The 21,590-nt window shown below is 37.9% G+C and overlaps 1 protein-coding gene across 3 annotated transcripts in view; it reads left to right on the top strand.

Moving 5' to 3' along the window:
• ENOX2 (ecto-NOX disulfide-thiol exchanger 2) overlaps window positions 1-21,590 on the top strand; it is a 291,824-nt gene that overhangs the window by 88,862 nt on the left and 181,372 nt on the right. The window contains exon 3 of one of the 3 annotated variants that reach the window (XM_025373303.1): window positions 10,584-10,674. The exons of the other annotated variants lie outside the window; for them this stretch is intronic. Coding sequence (XP_025229088.1) covers window positions 10,584-10,674 — 91 coding nt within the window. The remainder of the gene's footprint in view (window positions 1-10,583; window positions 10,675-21,590) is intronic. 3 annotated transcript variants of the gene reach the window in all.

The following is a 21,590-nucleotide window of genomic DNA, read 5'->3' as shown; positions in this document are numbered from 1 at the left end:
ACTCTCAGTGATTTTCAAGAATACAATACATTGTTATTAACTGTAGTCACCATGTTGTACAATAGATCTCTTGAATTTAGTCCTCCTTTCTAATTGAAATTTTGAACCCTTTTACCATAATATCCTCAACTCCTCATCCCCCAACCACTTCCTGGTAACCACCATTCTACTCTGCTTCTGTGAGTTTAATTTTTTTAGATTCCACATATAAGTGAGATTATGTGGTATTTGTCTTTCTGTGCCTGGCTTATTTCACTTAACATAATGTTCTTCACTTTCATCCATATTGTTGGCAAAAGACAAGATTTCTTTCCTTTTAAATGCCGAATATAATTCTTTTGTATATATTTTCCTAATTTTCTTTATTCATCTGTTGATGGAAACTTAGGTTGATTCCACAAATGGCTATTATGAATAGTGCTTCAGTGAACGTGGAAGTGCAGATACCTCTTTGGACATACTGAATTTATTTCCTTTGGATGTACACCTAAAAGTGGGATTACTAGGTCATATGGTAGTTCTATTTTTAATTTTATGAGGAACCTCCATACTCTTTTTTTCCATAATGGCTATACTAATTTATATTCCCACCAACAATGTGCAAGCACTCCCTTTTCTCCAAATTCTCACTAACACATGTTATCTTTCATCTTTTTGATAATATCCATTCTGTCAGGTGTGGAGTGATAACTCATTGTGTTTTTATTTGTATTTCCCTGATAATTAGTAACATTGAGCATCTTTTCACATACCTGTTGGCTATCAGTATGTCTTCTTTTGAGAAATGTCTATTCAGGTCCTTTGTCCATTTTTAAAATCGTGTTCTTTTCCTGCTATTGAATTGAGTTCCTTACATATTTTGGATAGTAATTCCTTATCAGATAAATGGTTTGCAAAGGTTTTCTCCCATTCTGTAGGTTGTCTCTTCAGTCTGTTGTTTCCTTTGCTATGCAGAAGCTTTTTAGATTGATGTATAATCCTATTTGTCTATTTTTGTTTTTGTTGCCTGTGCTTTTGGGGTCCTATCCCTAAAATCATTGCCCAGACCAATGTCATGGTGCCTTTTTTCTTTGTTTTCTTTTCTTTTTAAATTATACTTTAAGTTCTGGGATACATGTGCAGAAGGTGCAGGTTTGTTACATGGGTATACACGTGCCATGGTGGTTTGCTGCACCCATCAACCTGTCATCTGCATCTCCTCCTCTACCCTTCCACCACCTGACAGGTGTGTGATGTTCCCCTCCCTGTGTCCATGTGTTCTCATTGTTCAACTCCCACTTATGAGTGAGAACATGCAGTGTTTGGTTTTTCTGTTCCTGTGTTAGTTTGCTGAGAAGGATGCTTTCCAGCTTCATCCATGTCCCTGCAAAAGACATGAACTCATCCTTTTTTATGGCTGCATAGTATTCCATGATATTTATGTGCCACATTTTCTTTATCTAGTCTATCATTGATGGGCATTTGGATTGGTTCCAAGTCTTTGCTATTGTGAATAGTGCTGCAATAAACATATGTGTGCATGTGTTTTATATTAGAGTGATTTATAATCCTTTGGGTATATATCCAGTAATGAGATTGCCGGGTCAAATGGTATTTCTATTCCTAGATCCTTGAGGAATCGCCACACTGTCTTCCACAATAGTTGAACTAATTTACATTCCCATCAGCAGTGTAAAAGTGTTCCTATTTCTCCACATCCTCTCCAGCGTCTTTTGTTTCCTGACTTTTTAATGATCGCCATTTTAACTGGCATGAGATGATATCTCATTGTGGTTTTGATTTGCATTTCTCTAATGACTGGTGATGATGAGCTTTTTTTCATATGTTTGTTGGCTGCATAAATGTCTTCTTTTGAGAAGTGTCTGTTCATATCCTTTGCCCATTTTTTGATGGAGTTGTTTTCATTCTTATAAATTTGTTTAAGTTCCTTATAGATTCTGCATATTAGACCTTTGTCAGATGGATTGACTGCAAAAATGTTCTCTCATTCTGTAGGTTGCCTGTTCATCCTGATGATAGCTTCTTTTGCTGTGCAAAAGCTCTTATGGTTTAATTAGATCCCATTTGTCAATTTTGGCTTTTGTTGCCATTGTTTTTGGTGTTTTAGTCATGAATGGTATTGCCTACGTTTTCTTCTAGGGTTTTTATGGTTTAGGTCTTACATTTAAGTCTTTAATCCATCTTGAGTTGATTTTTGTATTAGGTGTAAGGAAGCGGTCCAGTTTCAGTTTTCTGCATGTGGCTAGCCAGTTTTTCCAATACCATTTATTAAATAGGGAATCCTTTCCCCATTGCTTGTTTTTGTCAGGTTTGTCAATGATCAGATGGTTGTAGATATGTGGTGTTATTTCTGAGGTCTCTGTTCTGTTCCATTGGTCTGTATATCTGTTTTGGTACCAGTACCATGCTGTTTTGGTTACCGTAGCCTTGTTGTGTAGTTTGACATCAGGTAGCGTGATGCCTCCAGCTTTGTTCTTTTTGCTTAGGATTGTCTTGGCTATGTGGGCTCTTTTTTTTTTGTTCCATATGAAATTTTAAGTAGTTTTTTCTAATTCCATGAAGAAAGTCAATGGTAGCTTGATGGGAATAATATTAAATCTATAAATTACTTTGGGCATTATGGCCATTTTCATGATATTGATTCCTCCTATACATGAGCATGGGATGTTTTTCCATTTGTTTGTGTCCTCTCTTATTTGCTTGAGCAGTGTGGTTTGTAGTTCTTGAAGAGTTCCTTCACATCCCTTGTAAGTTGTATTCCTAGGTATTTTATTCTCTTTGTAGCAGTTGTGAATGGGAGTTCACTCATGATTTGGCTGTCTATTATTGTGTATAGGAATTCTTGTGATTTTTGCATGTTAATTTTGTATCCTGAGACCTTGCAGAAGTTGCTTATCAGCTGAAGGAGATTTTGGGCTGAGATGATGGGGTTTTCTAAATATACAGTCATGTCATCTGCAAACAGAGACAATTTGATTTCCTCTTTTCCTATTTGAATACCCTTTATTTCTTTCTCTTGCCTGATTGCCCTGGCCAGAACTTCCAATACTATGTTGAATAGGAGTGGTGAGAGAGGGCATCCTTGTCTTGTGCCGGTTTTCAAAGGGAATGCTTCCAGCTTCTGCCCATTCAGTATGATATTGGCTGTGGGTTTGTCATAAATAGCTCTTACTATTTTGAGATACGTCCCATCAATACGTAGTTTATTGGTAGTTTTTAGCATGAAGGGGTGTTGAATTTTATGGAAGACCTTTTCTGCATCTATTGAGATAATCATGTGGTTTTTGTCATTGGTTCCGTTTATGTGATGGATTATGTTTATTGATTTGCGTGTATTGAACCAGCCTTGCATGCCAAGGATGAAGCTGACTTGATCGTGGCGGGTAAGCTTTTTGATGTGCTGCTGGATTCAGTTGGCCAGTATTTTATTGAGGATTTTCACATCGATGTTCATCAGTGATATTGGCCTGAAATTTTCTTTTATTTGTTGTGTCTTTGCCAGGTTTTGGTATAAGGATGATGCTGGCCTCATAAAATTAGTTAGGGAGGAGTCCCTTTCTTTCTATTGTTTGGAATAGTTTCAGAAGGAATGGTACCAACTCCTCTTTGTACCTCTGGTAGAATTTGGCTGTGAATCTGTCTAGTCCTGGGCTTTTTTTTGGTTGGTAGGCTATTAATTACTGCCTCAATTTCAGAACTTGTTATTGGTCTATTCAGGGACTTGACTTCTTCCTGGTTTAGTGTTGGGAGGGTTTATGTGTCCAGGAATTTATCCATTTCTTCTAGAGTTTCCACTTTATTTGTGTAGAGGTGTTTATACTATTCTCTGATGGTAGTTTGTATTTCTGTGGGATCAGGGGTGATCTCGCCTGTATCATTTTTATTGTGTCTATATGATTCTTTTTTCTTCTTTATTAGCCTGGATAGTGGTCTATTTTGTTAATCTTTTCAAAAAATCAGCTCCTGGATTCATTGTTTTTTGTTTTTTGAAGTGTTTTTTCATGTCTTATCTCCTTCAGTTCTGCTCTGATCTTAGTTATTTCTTGTCTTCTGCTAGCTTTTGAATTTGTTTGCTCTTGCTTCTTTAATTCTTTTAATTGTGATGTTAGGGTTTCGATTTTACATCTTTCCCACTTTCTCCTGTGGGCATTTAGTGCTGTAAATTTCTCTATAAACACTGCTTTACCTATGTCCCAGAGATTCTAGTACATTGTGTCTTTGTTCTCATTGGTTTCAGAGAACTTATTTATTTCTGCCTTAATTTCGTTACTTACCCAGTAGTCATTCAGGAGCAGGTTGTTCAGTTTCCATGTAAATGTGTGGTTTTCAGTGAGTTTCTTAATCCTGAGTTCTAATTTGATTGCAGTGTTGTCTGAGAGACTGTTATGATTTCCGTTCTTTTGCATTTGCTGAGGAGTGTTTTACTTCCAATCATGTGGTCAATTTTAGAATAAGTATGATGTGGTATTCAGAAGAATGTATATTCTGCTGATTTGAGCTGGAGAGTTCTGTAGATGTCTAATAGGTCCGTTTGGTCCAGAGCTGAGTTCAAGTCCTGTCTATCCTTGTTGATTTTCTGTCTCGTTGATCTTTCTAATATTGACAGTGGGTTGTTAGAATATCCCACTATTATTGTGTGGGAGTCTAAGTCTCTTTGTAGGTATCTAAGAACTTGCTTTATGAATCTGGGTGCTCCTGTATTGGGTGCATATATATTTAGGATAGTTAGCTCTTCTTGTTGCATTGATCCCTTTACCATCATGTAATGGTCTTCTTTGTCTTTTTTGGTCTTTGTTGGTTTAAAGTCTGTTTTATCAGAGACTAGGATTGCAACCCCTGCTTTTTTTGTTTGTTTGTTTGCTTTTGTTTTTGTTTTTTTGCTTTCCATTTGCTTGGTAAATATTCATCCATCCCTTTATTTTGAGCCTCTGTGTGTCTTGGGTCTCCTGATTACAGCACACCAATGGGTCTTGACTCTATCCAATTTGCCAGTCTGTGTCTTTTAATTGGGACATTTAGCCCATTTATATTTAAGATTAATAGTGTTATGTGTGAATTTGATCCTGTTATGATTATGCTGGCTGGTTATTTTGCCTGTTATTTGATGCAGTGTCTTCATAGTGTTAATGGTCTTTACAATTTGGTATGTTTTTACAGTGGCTGGTACCGGATTTTCCTTTCCATATTTAGTGCTTCCTTCAGGGACTCTTGTAAGGCAGCCCTGGTGGTGACCAAACCTCTCAGTATTTGCTTGTCTGTAAAGGATTTTATTTCTCCTTCACTTATGAAGCTTAGTTTGAGTGGATATGAAATTCTGAGATGAAAATTATTTTGTTTAAAAATGTTGAATATTGGCCCCCACTCTCTTCTGGCTTATAGGGTTTCTGCAGAGATCTGCTCTTAGTCTGATGGGCTTCTCTTTTTGGGTAACCTGACCTTTCTCTCTGGCTACCCTTAACATTTTTTCCTTCATTTCAACCTTGGTGAATTTGATGATTATATGTCTTAGTGTTGCTCTTCTCAAGGAATATCTTTGTGGTGTTCTCTGTATTTCCTGAATTTAAGTGTTAGCCTGTCTTGCTAGGTTGGAGAAGTTCTCCTGGATAATATCCTGAAGAGTGTTTTGCAACTTGGTTCCATTCTCCCCGTCACTTTCAGGTACACCAATCAAACATAGGTTTGGTCTTTTTCACATAGTCCCATATTTTTTGGAAGCTTTGTTCATTGCTTTTCATTCTTTCTTCTGTAATCTTGTCTTCGTGCTTTATTTCATTAAGTTGATCTTCGATCTCTGATGTCCTTTCTTCCTTTTGATTGATTTGGCTATGGATACTTGTGTATGCTTCACGAAGTTCTCGTGCTGTGTTTTTCAGCTCCCTCAGGTCATTTATGTTCTTCTCTAAACTGGTTATTCTAGTTAGCAATTCCTCTAACCTTTTTTCAAGGTTCTTAGCTTCCTTGCATTGGGTTAGAACATGCTCCTTTAGCTCGGTGGAGTTTGTTATTACCCACCTTCTGAAGCCTACTTCTGTCAGTTCATCAAATTCATTCTCTATCCAGCTTTGTTCTCTTGCTGGCGAGGAGTTGTGATCCTTTGAAGGAGAAGAGTCGTTCTGGTTTTTGGAATTTTCAGACTTTTTGCGCTGGTTTTTCCTCATCTTTGTGGATTTGTCTACCTTTGATCTTTGATGTTGGTGACTATCAGATGGGGTTTCTGTGTGGTGGTCCTTTTTGTTGATGTTGATGCTATTCCTTTCTTGGGCTGTGCCCACTGTCTAGCCAGTCCCAATGAGATGAGCCAGATACCTCATTGGAAATGAAGAAATCACCCGCCTTCTGCATTGATCTCGCTGGGAGCTGCAGACTGGAGCTGTTCCTATTCAGCCATCTTTCCAGCCACCCCCTTTCTTCATTTTCTTATAGTGGTGTTACAGCTTTAGCTCTTACATTTAAGTCCCTAATCCATATTGCGCTGATTTTTGTATGTGTGTAAAATAAAGTTTAATGTCATTCTTCTGAATGTGCATATACAGTTTTCCTAGCACCATTTATTGAAGAGGCTGTCCTTTCTCCTTGCGTGTTCTTGGCACCTTTGTTGAAAATCAATTTACTTTAAAGGAATGGATTTATTTCTAAGCTCTCTATTTTGTTCCATCAGTGTATGTGTCTGTTGTTATACCAGTGTAGGTTGAGTGTCCCTTACCTAAAATGCTTGGGACCAGAAGTGTTTCAGATTTTGGAATTTTTCAGATTTTGGAATATTTGCATTATACCTGCTGGTTAAGCATTCATAAATCAAAAATCTAAAGTCTGAAATGCTCCAATGCGCATTTTCTTTTAGCATCATGTCACTGCTCAAAAAATTTTGGATTTTGGAGTGTTTTAGATTTCAGATTTTCAGATTAGGGATACTCAACGTATGCTCTTTTAGTTACTATAGCTTTGTAGTATATTTTGAAGTCAGGTAGTGTGCTTCCCCTAACTTTGTTCTTTTTGCTCAGGATGCTTTATTTGGGGTCTTTTGTGATTCCACACAAATTTCAGGATTGATTTTTCATTTTTGTGAAAAATGTCAGTGAAATTTTGGTAGGGATTGCGTTTACTCTGTAGATTGCCTTGGTAATACGAACATTTTAAGAATGTTAATTATTTTAATCCACAAACGTGGGATATCTTTCCATTTATTTGTTTCTTCATGTCTTCCATTTACATTCATGGTAATTATTGGTAAGTAAGAATTAACTACTGCCGTTTTGTTCATTGTCTTCTGGTTGTTTTGAAGATCTGTTGTTCCTTTCTTCCTCTCTTGCCATCTTCTTTTGTGATGAAGTGATTTCCTTTAGTGATATGCTTTGAATCTCATTTCTGAAAGACAGCTTTGCTGTGTAAAGTTTATTCTTAGTTGCTAGGTTTCTTTTTTCTTTAACTCTTTAAATATATTGTGCTGCTCTCTCCTGGCCTGTAATGTTTCTGCTGAGAAATCCACTGCTAGACTTATTGAATTTCCCTTATATGTGATTTGTCTCTTTTCTCTTGTTGCTTTCAGGATACCCTCTTTGTCTTGGCTTTTTGACAGTTTGATTATATGTCTGAGTATAGTCTTTTTTGGATTGAATCTGATTTGAGACTTTTGATCTTCTTTTACCTGGCTATTTATATCTTTTCCCAGATTTGGAAAGTTTTCTGCTATTTTTCTTTAAAAATAAGCTTTATACCCCTTTGTCATCTCTCTCTTCTACTTTAATTCTTATACCTCTAATTTTTGCTCTATTGATGCTACCCCATAAATCATGTGAGCTCGCATCCTTTGTTTTCATTCTTTTTTTTCCTCTTACTGTATATTTTCAAATAACCTGCCTTCAAGTTCACACATTCTTTCTCCTGCCTGATCAAGCCTGCTGTTGACACTCTGTATTGTATTTTTCATTTAATTCATTGTGTTTTTCAGCTCCAGAATTTCTGTTTGTTTGATTTTTAAAATAATTTCAATCTCTGTTAAATGTTTTAGTTTCTCATTTTGATCATTTATTATTTTTTTATTTCAATGAGTTGTTTCTCTGTATGTTTTGTAAGTGTGCTAAGCCTTCTTAAAACAATTTGACTTATTTGTCAGGCATATTATAAATCTTCATATCTTTAGAGTTGGTTACTGGAGCTTTATTTCGTTCTTTTGGTGGGATTGTATTTTCCTGATCGTTACTGACATTTGTGGATTGGTATCTGCACATTTTAAAAAGTATGGGCTTATTCTAGTTTTGTAAACTGGCTTCGTCTCCCAAAGCCCTTCACTAGTCAGTCCATTTAGAGATTCTGGGAAGACCATTTGGTGTGGTCCACAGGCAGGCTTGCTTTTGGAGTCTTTGAGCAGGCTGGCCTGGTGCCTGGATCAGCAGATGGATGGACCTAGTGCCTGGCTGGTTGGGGTTGAGCCTGGAGTCTGGATTCACTGTGGCGTACCTGTTGATTGAGTCTACTTGAATAAACCTGGAGCCTAAGTCCTTTAGGGTGGAACTGGAAACTGTATCCTTGGAGGCTGGCCTAAAGCCTGAGTCCTAGGGGCTGGCTTGGTGCTGGACTGGGCCTTGCACCTGAGTCTGCAGGGGTAGCCAGGTGCTGGGATGGGCCTGGCATCTGGGTCCACTGGGATGAGCCTGAAGCCTGAGTCTTTGAGGGCTGGTCTGGCACTGCAGTGAGCCTAGTACCTGAGACCACTCATGTGGGCAGATAGCCTGAATCCACAGGGACTGGCCTAGAGCCTGAGTCTGCAGGGGTGGTTCTAGAGCCTTGGTCCATTGGGGGCTGTCCTGGAACCGGGGTCTACTGGGGTGGGCATGTACCCTGGGTTTTCTGAAGCAGACTGATCCCTAAGGCCGCTGAAACCTTGGGTAACAGAGACTAGCCTTGAACCTGAGGCTAGTCTGGTGCTGGGGCAGTCGTAGAGCTTAGGTGTGCATGGGCCAGCCTGGTTCCTGGTAGCTCCAGGAGAGCTGGAGATGGTTTGCAACGTGGGACTATGGGACTGACCTGGAGCCTGGGTCTGTGAGGGCTGGCCCAGTGCTTGGGTCTACTGGAATAGGCCTGAACCCTTCGTCTGTTGGGGCAGGTCTGGACCATGGGTTTGCTGAAGAAGCAGTGGGCCACAGGGACAGGCCTGGATGGTGGGCCCACAGGGACTTGGCCTGGCACTGGGCAGGCCTGAAGCCTATGTTCATGGGGTCCAGCCTGGTGCCTGAGGCCGGGGTGCTGATCTGACATTGGGACAGGCATGAAACCTAAGACTACATGGGCCTACTCAGCTGTGGGTTAGTCTGAAGCCTGGAGTAGGCCTGGAGTCTGAGGCTTCAGGGGCTGGCCTGGCACTGGGCAGTCCTAGAGGCTATATCCAGGAGTGTTGGCCTGATGAATAGGACTGTGGGGGCTGACCTAGTGCTATGGTGGGCCTGAAGCCTAGGGCCATCGTGGCCAGCCTGGTGCTGGGGGAAGTCTGAAGTCTGGAGCAACTGAGCCTGGCTTAGCCCTGGGGTGGACCTGGAGACTGAGTCTGCATGTCGTGGTTGGATATTGAGTCTGTGGGAGCTATCCGGATGTCGTGGTGGGCTTAGAGGTTCAGTCTGTGAGTACCAGCCTAAAGTCTGGGTCCATGGGAGCCTGCCCAGCAGTGGAATTTACTGAGACAGCCTGGTGTTGGGGTCCAAGGTAAAATCTGGTGCGCACTTCCCTCCTCTTCTACGAAGCAGAGGGTATCTTTCCATACCGTGCTGCCTGGGGTTGGGAGTGGGATTGACGTGGGTAGTATAAAACTGTCTTACACTCTTCGGTGTATCATTTCTTATTTCTGTGCTCCGCCAAAGTGCTGTAGTCTCTCACCTGGTTTCCTTCACTCTTGTGTAGGTATTTTTGCGTGTAGGTAGTTGTTCAAATTGATGTTTCTGTGGGGAGAGGAGTGTGAGAAGCTCTATTCCACCATTTTGCTCAGGTCTTTCCACTTTCAATCATCTCGCTCCATTTTTTGGTGCTTTTTAAGTATGTATCACATTGTGTTATTGCTCCTTGTCTGCATCTGTTCTGCAGATACACACACACACACACACACACACAAAACACACATTTTGTAACCTTCTTGGGGGTGAAGACTTAACTTAAACTTGTAATAAAAATGTACCCCTTTCCTAATTGTAACCATTACTAAATTGTTCTACTCACAATTTAATACATAAAGAATGAGAAGAGGGAGACAAATCTAAGGAGGGACTTAATTGTGGACAATAAAACAAACTTTGCTTTTTTCCCAGTCCAAGTGGTATAAAGCTTACTTTGGGGAGAATAAAAAAAACATCGATCTTGGACATATGCTTTGGCCTTGTTTAGAGAACCATGAAAGAGTGAATTTTCATTGTCACCCCAGTAGAATCCAGTACTATAGTAGTGACACCAATTTTGGCAAATGTGGAACTAGCATCATTACTTTAGGTAGCATACTGTAAACTTTCTTCATGACAGTGTTATAGATGCTATCTGAAGTGGATATGCCAGCATCAACACTTGTTAAAATTGTGGTGACTGGTTCATTGTATTTTCAACAGCTGCACGTAAATCAACTCCTCCTCTGTAATGGAATAGCTAGTGCAGCTACCAACAAAGATGAAACAAATTGTAATTTTCTGATATCTTCAGGTAACTAAAGCAGTATGTCTCTGTTAATAAACTTAATAAAACTCTCATGAACATTGTTATTTCCTGCATTTGTCACCTTTATCACTATTTCTTGTTGGTCAATAGGAACATAACAGAAACTCACTTCCAGGCTAGAGGATCTTGAAGAAAATATTGACCAGACTTTGTAATTAAAAATAACTAAAAACTTATTGGCCTTTATATCACATACAAGGGCAATTAGTAGCCTACCATAAATATGCATTCTATGGTGTACTAAGAGAGATATAAAATTAGTAGTTTAGTCTCTAGTTCTGTGAAGTGAGAAACAATATACAAAATGGACATCTATACATTTCATAGCTCAATTAGGTGATAGAGACTGAAAGTGCTTGGAGAATATAAATTAAAGAGAGGTCCTTACGATATAGGGTTATTCCAAAAAGGATTTTTTAGTCTTGCTAGGCTATTTGCTGTCCTACCCAAATCACATTTGCCAGAGTTTGGGATCTACCCCTTCCTGCTACAATCAGTAACAATCTCTGCTAGCTTTACAGATATTACAGATTTTGAAATTTCTTTCCAACGCTGCATATGCCCTCCTGTGTACCTAATTGGTGGTCCTTTTGTATACATTTTTAATTCCAGTTTTATGGCTAAATATCGGAACTTGCTTTCTGAATAATTCAATTACCAAAAATACCTTCTGACCTATTCACATATACAATTCACCTATCCATATTTTATGCCAATTACTTTTATATCCCAAGATTAGAAGGGGCTATGTAAAGAAGTCTTAGTTTTTGTTGTCTTAGCTCTTTAAGAAAACAGGTGAGGAAGGTAAGAGACACCAAATGTTTCCTAGAAAATGAGGTCACAGCTTTTGCTAACATACCTAATGTACTTCCTGTATTTGGACAAAGCGCTTAATCACCAACATACTATATAATTGACCTATTTATTTTGTTTATTTTCTGTGTCTGCTACCAGAATGTGAGCTCCACAAAGGCCTGAATTTTCGTCTGTTTTGTTCACTGTTGTATTTCAAGAACCTAGCATGTAGTAATTACTCAATAAATGTTAATTGAATAAAAGGAAAGTCATCCAAGGTATATTTGATCAATTTAAGCTCAGGTATCTAGGGCGACTACAAGTAAGGAAGAATGAGTAAAAGGCAACTCATTTTTACTGAGTATTTTTGCTATGTATCAGATTATCTGTTGACTATGCTTTGCTTGAATTGCTCCATATAAGTACCACAAAGCTCTGTGAAGTAGATAATATCCCCATTTACGGACAAAGAAATCAATGTTCGACGAATTAATTATCTTCCAAAGATGCACAGTCAGCAAGTGGCAGGGCAGGACTGTCATGCTAGACAGTTTGACTCCAGAGCCCTTCTTACTCTACTATTCTGGTTGTTTGAAAAGGCCAGAGAAGCATTTAACCATAACATAACCTATTGCCACTTAAGCTGTACTGTAAGGGAATCCTATATTTTCAAGTAGGGCTATATGGTACTCACCTTGGTTAAGGAAGGACTTTAGACTAAAATGAATAATTTTAGATGGCACCTTATAGAGAGGATATAAGTCCCCAACTGCTTCCATGAGGAGTCCTGCCAGTAAGGAGACTGGAGTCTAGTGCTGGATCTGCTATTAATTAGCTGTGACTTCTAGTAAAATGGCAGCAGTGGTGGGGAGGAAGAGACAGCAGTTAGACTAGGTGACTGCCAAGGCCCCTGCCAACTCTGAAACTTCTTTTTCTCTGTCTGTGAATGAATGAAAGGCATAACAAGAGGCATTGTTGATTTTCATGTTGGGAACTCAAATACCTTTCCAAATTTTAATCTGCTTTTCCACTCAACCTTACTGAAAGGTCCCTCCCCAACAAAATAATAATGATATGTAGTTCATCAATTTAAAACAACCCTACAAATTTTTTACCAACTTTTTTCCAAACTTTATAACAGCTGGACATTGAATATCCTATTCTTTCAGCTCATGGGCCTTATGTCACCAAAATAGATGGCTGAATTTATTTTCACAATGGCATTTTGCTTCCTTATTGGAAAGTAAACGACCTTATCAGCTACTGTGGAATGCAGCTATAGGGCTGTTTGCAAATAAGTAAAATTAGGTCAAGTGTAGTTAGGAGAAGTAGCATGCGATATTCCTTCACTCAATTCAACAAATACTAATTGAGTACCCATATGTGTTAGGCACTGTACTATGTGCTAGAACACTAAAATTGGAGACCTGAGACCAGTTTAACACTTAATAAACTCTATCAGGCCAGTTAACCTTTTTAAACCTCAGTTTTCTCATTTTTAAAAAAAGTAATAATAATACCTATTTTAACCCCCAGAGTTATAAAAATTCAACATGAAATGATATGAAATACTTTTGTAAAAATGAAATGATATGAAACATCTTTGTAACTGTAGAGTGCTATTTGGTGTTGATAGTTTTCATCTTGGACTCCATGTGAGGGAATCTAATTAATGAGATTATTTTAGTCCTTGAGCCCCATTAGGCTGTTTCAGAATAAATATCATGAATGTGAAATCTGATTGAATGATTAGCACAAAGCCCTTAGTGAGTCAGTGGTAATTCTAGAAGGAGAACTTAAGCTCTAATAATGATAAAAGTTACATTTTAGTACATCTTGCTGATTTGGAAAAAAATTTTTTTTTAAATTCTTATGATGCATTGTTAATATGTTAGCATTCTATTGTCCACTCATCCTTCTTTTGTGTCAGAATTTATGTAAATATTTATGCAATTATGCAGTCCTTATTCATTTGCTTTTAACTACTTCTGCTAGTACATAGTATTAAATTTATTTGAATTTGTTAAGTAGAAGATGCTTTTTCAGTAAGTCAGAGGTAGAAATACTCAGTCACACATGGCAGTATTAACAGTAATAATGTTCTGTAACAGTAAAAGGTTTGAATGTAGTTTTAAAAAGTGCTCTAGGCTGCCGGTGTGGCAGGTTGCAATTTTTTCCTTTTCCCTTAGCAAAGGTTAAGTATCAGCCAAATTTCGTACACTAGAGCAAGTGTTTTTCTGGTTCTATCATCTGTGATTCATAGCATCCTTTGTTTAAATGATAATGCACTCTGAGACCATACCTTGCTCAGTCTGGTAGAAGCAATCTCCTACAAACAGATGCAAGTATTTCTATGTGAACTCTACTAGTTGAGCATATCACTGCAGTTGGTGTACAGCAAATCATGGATTACTTGTTTCTGATAAAATTACTTGTTTCCTATAGTAAAGCCTTGGGAATAAATACTTCCAATCTGGGTTTCCTCTCATCCTTTTCAGCTGCGAGCAGGAACAATCATTGCCATCACAGAGTTGAACTTTGCTTTTGACATTGACATTGTTTCCTAAATGAAGGAGACGGTAACTCCATTCACTATGTCTGCCTCAGTTCCATGCCTCTTATGAAGTGAGAATAAGTGATAGAAAGAGATCGAGTTGATACCAGGGCGAGGTAGCCAGAGGACCATTGTAAAATGTGTCACCAGGCATGTGTTGAGTGTCTATGGATATGACATATGGTGGTGTGTAAATGTGCATGTGTACCTATGATTGTGCCAGGGGTGAGGATGAGTGTTGAGCAGACAATATGCCATTAGCTTAGGAAAAAGAAACTGTACTTACACATGGCTTGAAAGCAATTTTTAAAACAAAAAGGAACACAGGTAGAGCATAGAATGGGCAGCCAGTGTGGCATGGTCACAGGGAATACTTTGTTGCTGATACTATCTTAGACGTTTTCCCTAGGAAGTTATTTCTCTAATTTAGGAATCCTGGACTGTTATTCCCTGCCATTCCACCACATTCAGCTTAAATGTTCCTCCAGACTTGGTAACCGTTTTTCCTTTATTTTTGGCATTATTTGTTGAAAGAACATTTCTGAAAATATGGAAAAGCAGTTTTGAAGTCCAAAAGCTGCCTTGAAACCATCTCTGAGTTGGTGTTTTAGTCTGTTCGGGCTTCTGTAACAAAATACTGAGTAATTTATAAACAGAAATTTATTGCATACAGTTTAGAAGTTGAGAAGTCCAAGATGAAAGTGCCAGCAGATCTGGTATCTGGTGAGGGCTGCTTCATATATGGTAGCTTGTATGTGTCCTCACATGGTAGAAGGGACAAACTCCCTCAGGCCCCTTTCATAAGGACACTAATCCCCTTCATGGGGGATGTCAGCCTAATCACCCCTCAAACACCCCATGTCTTAATAACATCACCCTTGGGGGTTAGGTTTCAACCTATGAATTTTGGGTAACAGGGAACACAAACATTCAGACCATAGTTAAGCAGAATGGGCACAGTTTTACCAGGAAGTGTGAGATCTCTGCGAATTGAGATATTAATGGCTTATGCACCAAGGAAGATACAGGATTCAGAAAATTGAGTTGAGAAATGAATCTGGATCTGGATAAGATAGCTATAACAGGAAGCTGGTTAAAAATTGACATGAATTCTAAAGGTGAGATCACCTTTTTAGTGGTAGGGGACAAAGAGTATTTTTGTGCAGTGGCCCCACTACATTAAGTAATGGGAAGGAAGAGAAGGAAGAAAGCTTTAAAGAAAAACCAGAGAGAAGCCTTTTTGGTGAATGCGATGGAGCAGCTGAAGTCTGGTATCTGCATTGAGAGGGAAGAAGAGATACTAGTGCGTTTGTCAACTACCTCTTATAATGTTCAGGACTCCTACAAAGGTTAATAACATCTTTGGGTGCCCAAGACAAGGGAAATAATGGAGTGTCAAGAAAGACTACTAACAGTGTTCCAAGTGCCAAAGTTTAGACATCACTTCTTGCCCTCATTTCCTATAAACAAGGACTTAGAGACAAACTGCAATTCTGTGGCAGTTCTGTGTTTAAGACACTAAATGTAAGTATAGAATGATGGGTCTAAGCAAGAAGGTTAGAGGTTTGAGGTTTAAGTCAAGTCTTGATTATTCAGGAGCTCATTATCTGGTTTGTAGGTTATCCATACCCTTGGTATTCTTTATTCTCCATTCTGCTGCCTCACTTTTGGTAATTTTACTGCTCATTAATTCTTTTACCAGAGGGTGTACAGGGAAGGAATAGGAGAATGATGCTTCTGTCAGCCAATTTTGCTACCTATTAGTGCTCTGGTGGAGATTCTGATGGGGAAGGAAGCAGAAACTATGGGCCAAAATGAGAGGTTTGGGGTCCATATGAATTTCACTTTTCTTCATGATCTCTATCCTCTGTGAAAAGGTGAATTCATTGTATAGCTTTTGGAAAAAATACAATTCATTTCTTTTTATTTTCAGATCCTTTTATCACAACATTATGCTAGAAAATACACTATACCAAGCAAACTTCTGGCCGTCCCTAGGGAGGGGTATGCTAAAGTATTTGATGTGGCAGTTTCAGTAATATGCTGTGGAATTTTTTCGGTAGTAGTCAGCATTTTTCTTTTTCTTTTGAATTACCTATAACAACTTTTTAATTCATTAACCCTCTTATATATGTTTGACTTCTCCCAAAGTTATTCCAGCTCCTATCTGTAATCCCTTTTGCTAGGATGACTGGGCTGTGTTCCATTTAATTCATTTTTTTTGCTCCAACACTAATTATTTGGGGTTGGTAATTAAGCCACATATGTCACTTTCTGGCTTATTTACAAAGTACAGATCTAATACATGTTTTTGAAATGTAAAAGGTTTTAAATATGGGTGAATTGACTTGGATCACTAAGGGCTCTCTTTTGTAGTGGTCCAGGAAGCAATGGAAGTGACATGTATTTTAACAAAATATATGTGTGTAATATAGCCTGGCGTTTACTTACAATGAGGAAGAAAGAAGCCAGAGGCTTAGAAAAATCAGTTAATAAAATCCCAGGTAATCTTGAAGATGAGGCCTAGAAAGATGAAGAAATGCAATTGTGTTTAATAAACTATTTTCAAAACAAAGTATTTAATTCTGTTTTGTAGAATTAAATATTAAATGATAATAAAAATCAGAAGACCCTCTAGGATTTTATAAATTATTCACTTTTAAAAATATTGCATGATCCAACAAATATTTTGTACCAAATATGCATAAAGCCCATTTTCTTATATTTTAGAAGGAGTCTAGAAACCACAGAAATGTTCCATAAGTAATACCCATTCATGCCTTCATTCTTTGTGAATAAAAAATGTATCATGGCATAACTGGCTCCATCCTTGCAGAACTACAAGGAATTCTAGTACAGACAAAATATTTTTACCATTGCTTTTGTTTATTTAAATACTAACTTTTTGAGCTTAATCAATGTGCAGTTTGGAAGGATTACAGTAAGGCCCAGTTTGCTTGAAAGAAGTCTCCAGAATTGCCTGCTTAGTATGATGGTTTCCTCACTTCTTGTTTTTAATAAATCATTTCTAAATAATTAACTAGGCAATAGTACAAACTGAAACAATGGACTTCATGGCTCTTAGCAATTCTTAAAAATGCAACTCTCCTGTTGACTAGGACCCCTAATAAAGAAACCTGATCCCTGGAGTGTGAGTTGGGAGACCAGACTCTGCCACTGGCTTGCTGAGGAACTTTAAACAAGTCACTTTAGCATCTCTGAGCTTTAGAATTCCGTATTTTAACTCTATAATAATGCCTTCTCTGGTCACCTCACAAGGTAGCTGTGAGGTGGATGTGAAGGAGAGTTGAAAAGATAATAGCAGTCTCCGAATACAAATTATTGTTCTTAAAATAATAAAGTCAAGCATTTGTTTAGTCATAGCACTAAATGAATGTTTCTTCTTTTGCAGCTGCTTCATGTTTATCTGCATCTTTTCTGTAAACCCCAACTTCTCACTGTATCAAGTAAGACAATACATTTGGTGATACAGTTCACCTCTATGCCGAAGGGCAGGGGCAACCATTAAAAAAAAATAATAATGTAGCTTGCTAGAGGATATCTGGGAAACAGCAACAGATAAATTGCCATTTTGAGCCAAATCATTTTGTTGACCACAAGGCAGAACAGCAGCAAGCTCAGATGGGAGAACTGTAGTCATTATCCAAAGGTCAGACTTGATAAGCAGACTCTGCTATTTCTTCCTCTAGCTCCCATATGTCTGGAGGGGCATGTGGGCGGCAGGGGGAGCCAGAAATCTCACTGTCAAAAAAGTATTTAAGTGATTTTCTGCAAATAGAACTGATTATATCCCGTGTAGAATAACAGTATCCCTGTCTTCAAGGAGTTCATAGTCTAGGGAAGTAAAGCAGCAGCAGGAGCTTCGGGTAGAGTCTACCTTTGACTTGTTGCTTGCCTCAAAGTAGGCATTCTGTAAATGTCATTTGGATGATTGGATGAATGAATGAATGGGTGGACAGATGTGTAATGAATGAACAATGAAATCTGAAAGGTAATTCTTGGAGTTTCTGTTTGGAAAATCAGAGGTGATAACTTAAAAACATTTGACAATGTATCTACTTCCATTAGAAATTTACCTGAAATTCAGATCATGGGTGAGGAATAAGTTTATTATTTTTATTAATTTGTGTAGAAAATAAAACTGAAAATTAAGAATTTCATCTCTTTTATGTAAGGTCATGCTCCAAACGAATTATGATATTAGGAAGTTATGTTATATTGAATAATTTATCATAATATATTTTAAATTAATTTTATTTGTTCCTTATCAAGACATCTTAAAGGTAACATTTACACTTTTTCTTTAATCAGTGGTGAACCATGGATCGGTAAAAACATTTATCCCAACACAACCCTGCAGGCAACATGGTACAGGAGGAAAGATTTATAGCCCAAAAATCCAGATTCCAACTCCTCCACATATTCACATTATAACCTTTTGGAAATACAGAAACTTCTCCGAGCTACAGTTTCCTTATTTCCTAACCAACAACATTAATACCTTTCCCCACCATAGGGATATTGTGGAAGCACTTGCTAAGCCATGTTATTCTAGGATGATGTCAGATATTGTTAAGGCAGTAGTTAGAAATAATGTGCTAGCACACCAAGACTTTGGTTTCTGGCATTCTGGTGTAGAGGGTGGTGTGCAGTCCCTGACCATTGGCCACCACCATAAGAATATTCAACTTAAAGATAGTTATGTGAAAGATTCCTCAAAGTTGCCATTAAACAAAATGTATTGAACATAGTGGTTGGATAGATTGTAAAGAACCATTTTAGACGCCATTTTGATTGTACTATTCATTTGAAGACATCTCCAGACTTCACTTACATTTGCCAATCCAAATGGTATGTACTATACATTGCTCTGGTTTACAAGAACCGGAATGGAGTTGTTTCACTGATAGGCCCTCATAGCATTTGACAAGCACCAAAGTTATTAGAAGCTTTTCTTTACTGTAATTGTCACTCTTACTAAATTGTAAAATGACCATTTCAATTTGGAGGATTATTATACTACTAAACACAAATCAATTCACTATCCTCTAAAATGTAACTATGTTTAAGAACAATAGGCAAGCCACAGCTATTCCCTGTGTGCTGGATGAGGTTGTAAATGTGTCACCAAATGTACAAATCAGGTTGTCAGTGAAGCACAATTCTATCTCCAAGAGGGGAGACAATTATTAAGAAGGAGCTTTAAAAAAAAGACATTTTGTAGATATATTAAAATAGAAAACATAAGCTGATTAGGCAAAGTTCCAAAGATTCATTAGTTTATTAAAGTAGATTGAAATGAATGTTGAAGAGATTTAAATAAATTAACCTTTAATGAGTACCCAGGGGCCAAGGAAAAAGAATGACAGAGGATTAGGAGTATTTTGTCTGATTGTTGCATAATGCACGCTGATTAGTTTTTTTTTTGGAATACTCATTGCTGTATAACAATACTAATAAATAAAGAAGCTTAAATTTAAAAACCTCTAGATTGTAATTGTTGCTTGCTCTTATGTGTACACAAATACCATGCTTGGCTTTAATAACAATTCCTATAACATTGGCAGAGAGAGACAGGAATTTTTGTCATTACATCACTGTGTTTTGAAATGTCTCACATGTGAACATAGCTTTGGTCAATTAGGGTAATTTATTCCTACCATGCTGGGCATACTTTTAGCATTTCAGCATTAGACTATTATTCTGAGTTGCATAATGCTTGTTCTGTAAATAATGTTAATTGATGGCAAGTTACTTAGAAGATATATTGGTATTTAAATATCATTAAAAAAAAACTGTTCTGTGCTTCCTTACATGTTCTGGTTTATAATTAGCAAACTTCTTAAGGAGGCTTTGTTTTTGTAGCAGTGTCGGAAGTACTTTAATTTTTTGGGGGGGTGCCTTAACTGTACTACTATTAAATCATTTACTGCCTGCTAAATAAGTTTTGTGTAGGTGGTACTAGGAAAGCATCCTTCCAAGGTTCTCTCTGCTCTCCCTCTTCTCCTTTTCTGCCCCTATTAATTACTGATTTTATTTCATGCTTTTATGGATGTCTTCCATCTAAGCTTTTCTTTCTTTATCTTAAAGTCAGAGCTGGGAGATCACATGGTTCAACTCATTTTTCAGTTGAGGAAATTGACAAAGAATTACTCACCCAAGGTTACCCTATTATTTGATGGAAGAGCGGAGACCAGAGCCTGTGTTTTTATGGCCTGTTCTTCCACTACATTTGTATTAGTCAGGGTTCTCTAAAGGGAGAGAACTAATAGGGTAAATGTATATATAAAGGGGAGTTTATTAAGGAGTATGGACTCACATGGTCACAAGGTGAAGTCCCACAATGGGCCGTCTGCAAGCTAAGGAGCAGGGAAGCCACTCTGAGTCCCAAAACCTAAAAAGTTAGGGAAGTCGACAGTGCAGCCTTCAGTCTGTGGCCAAAGGCCTAAGAGCCCCTGGTCAACCACTGATATGAATCCAAGAGTTTAAAAGCTGAAGAACTTGGAATCTGACATTCAAGGACAGGAAGCATCCAGCACGGGAGAAAGATGAAAAGCAGAAGACTCAGCCAGTCTGCTCCTTCCATGATCTTTCGCCTGCTTTATTCTAGGTCCACTGGCAGCTAATTAGATGGTACCCACCCAGATCGAGGGTGGGTCTGCCTCTCTCAGTCCACTAACTCAAATGTTAATCTCCTTTGGCAATGCCCTCATAGACACACCCAGGAACAATACTTGGTATCCTTCAATCTATTCAAGTTGACACTCAACCATCACAATATTTAACTGTGCCTTTGCATTTTTTATATTTTACCAGATCCTTTCTAAAGTTCAGTGGAATCACTGAGGTGACAGGTGACATCAGCAAACCACATTCAGTGTCATTTTTATCCAGTGGTGTTATAGTTGCAGTGCTTTCCGATATTCTTCATGACATTGTACACATACTGGTATAAATGAATGATTACTTGAGGACAGGGGTGAGTGGCCTGGAGTCCCAAGGGTTATAAGATTCAAAGCCAGTCCCCAAGGGCAACTTGGAATTTTTCTCCTGGAGATTAATAAGAAAACAGACACAATATTTCTGAAGTATTTTATCTGGTTCTTCTAGAAGTAAGGAAAGGAACTTAATCCTGGAATTATACTCTAAGTTTGTTTCCAATATTTCAGTTCTTTGTTTTTCCAGTAACCCTTCTAATGCTCCTTTCCAAAAGAGAATCTCATTTTTCATAAAAGTATCATAAACTGGACAAGTTGAAGTCTAACATATTTATACCACACAACCAATACATTTCCCTACAGATTGCAGGTATAGAGTAAATTAACTTACCTTATAAGTGTTACCTGCTTTTAACTTTAAAAAATAAAAATAAACTTTGGGCAGTGAATACTCATTTTCTGGCCTTAAATTAGAAAACTATTTAGAACTGTGTTTCTCAATTCTGGCTGCACATTAGAATCACCTGGTGGCTTTTTAAATTTTTTTTTTTTTTTTTTTTTTTTTTTTTTTTTTTTTTTTTTTTTTTAGGACA

This window comes from Theropithecus gelada, chromosome X (genome assembly GCF_003255815.1).
Source record: "Theropithecus gelada isolate Dixy chromosome X, Tgel_1.0, whole genome shotgun sequence".
Taxonomy (NCBI): domain Eukaryota; kingdom Metazoa; phylum Chordata; class Mammalia; order Primates; family Cercopithecidae; genus Theropithecus; species Theropithecus gelada.
The sequence above is the reverse complement of the archived record's forward strand: the minus strand, read 5'-3'. Positions and strand labels throughout refer to the sequence as shown.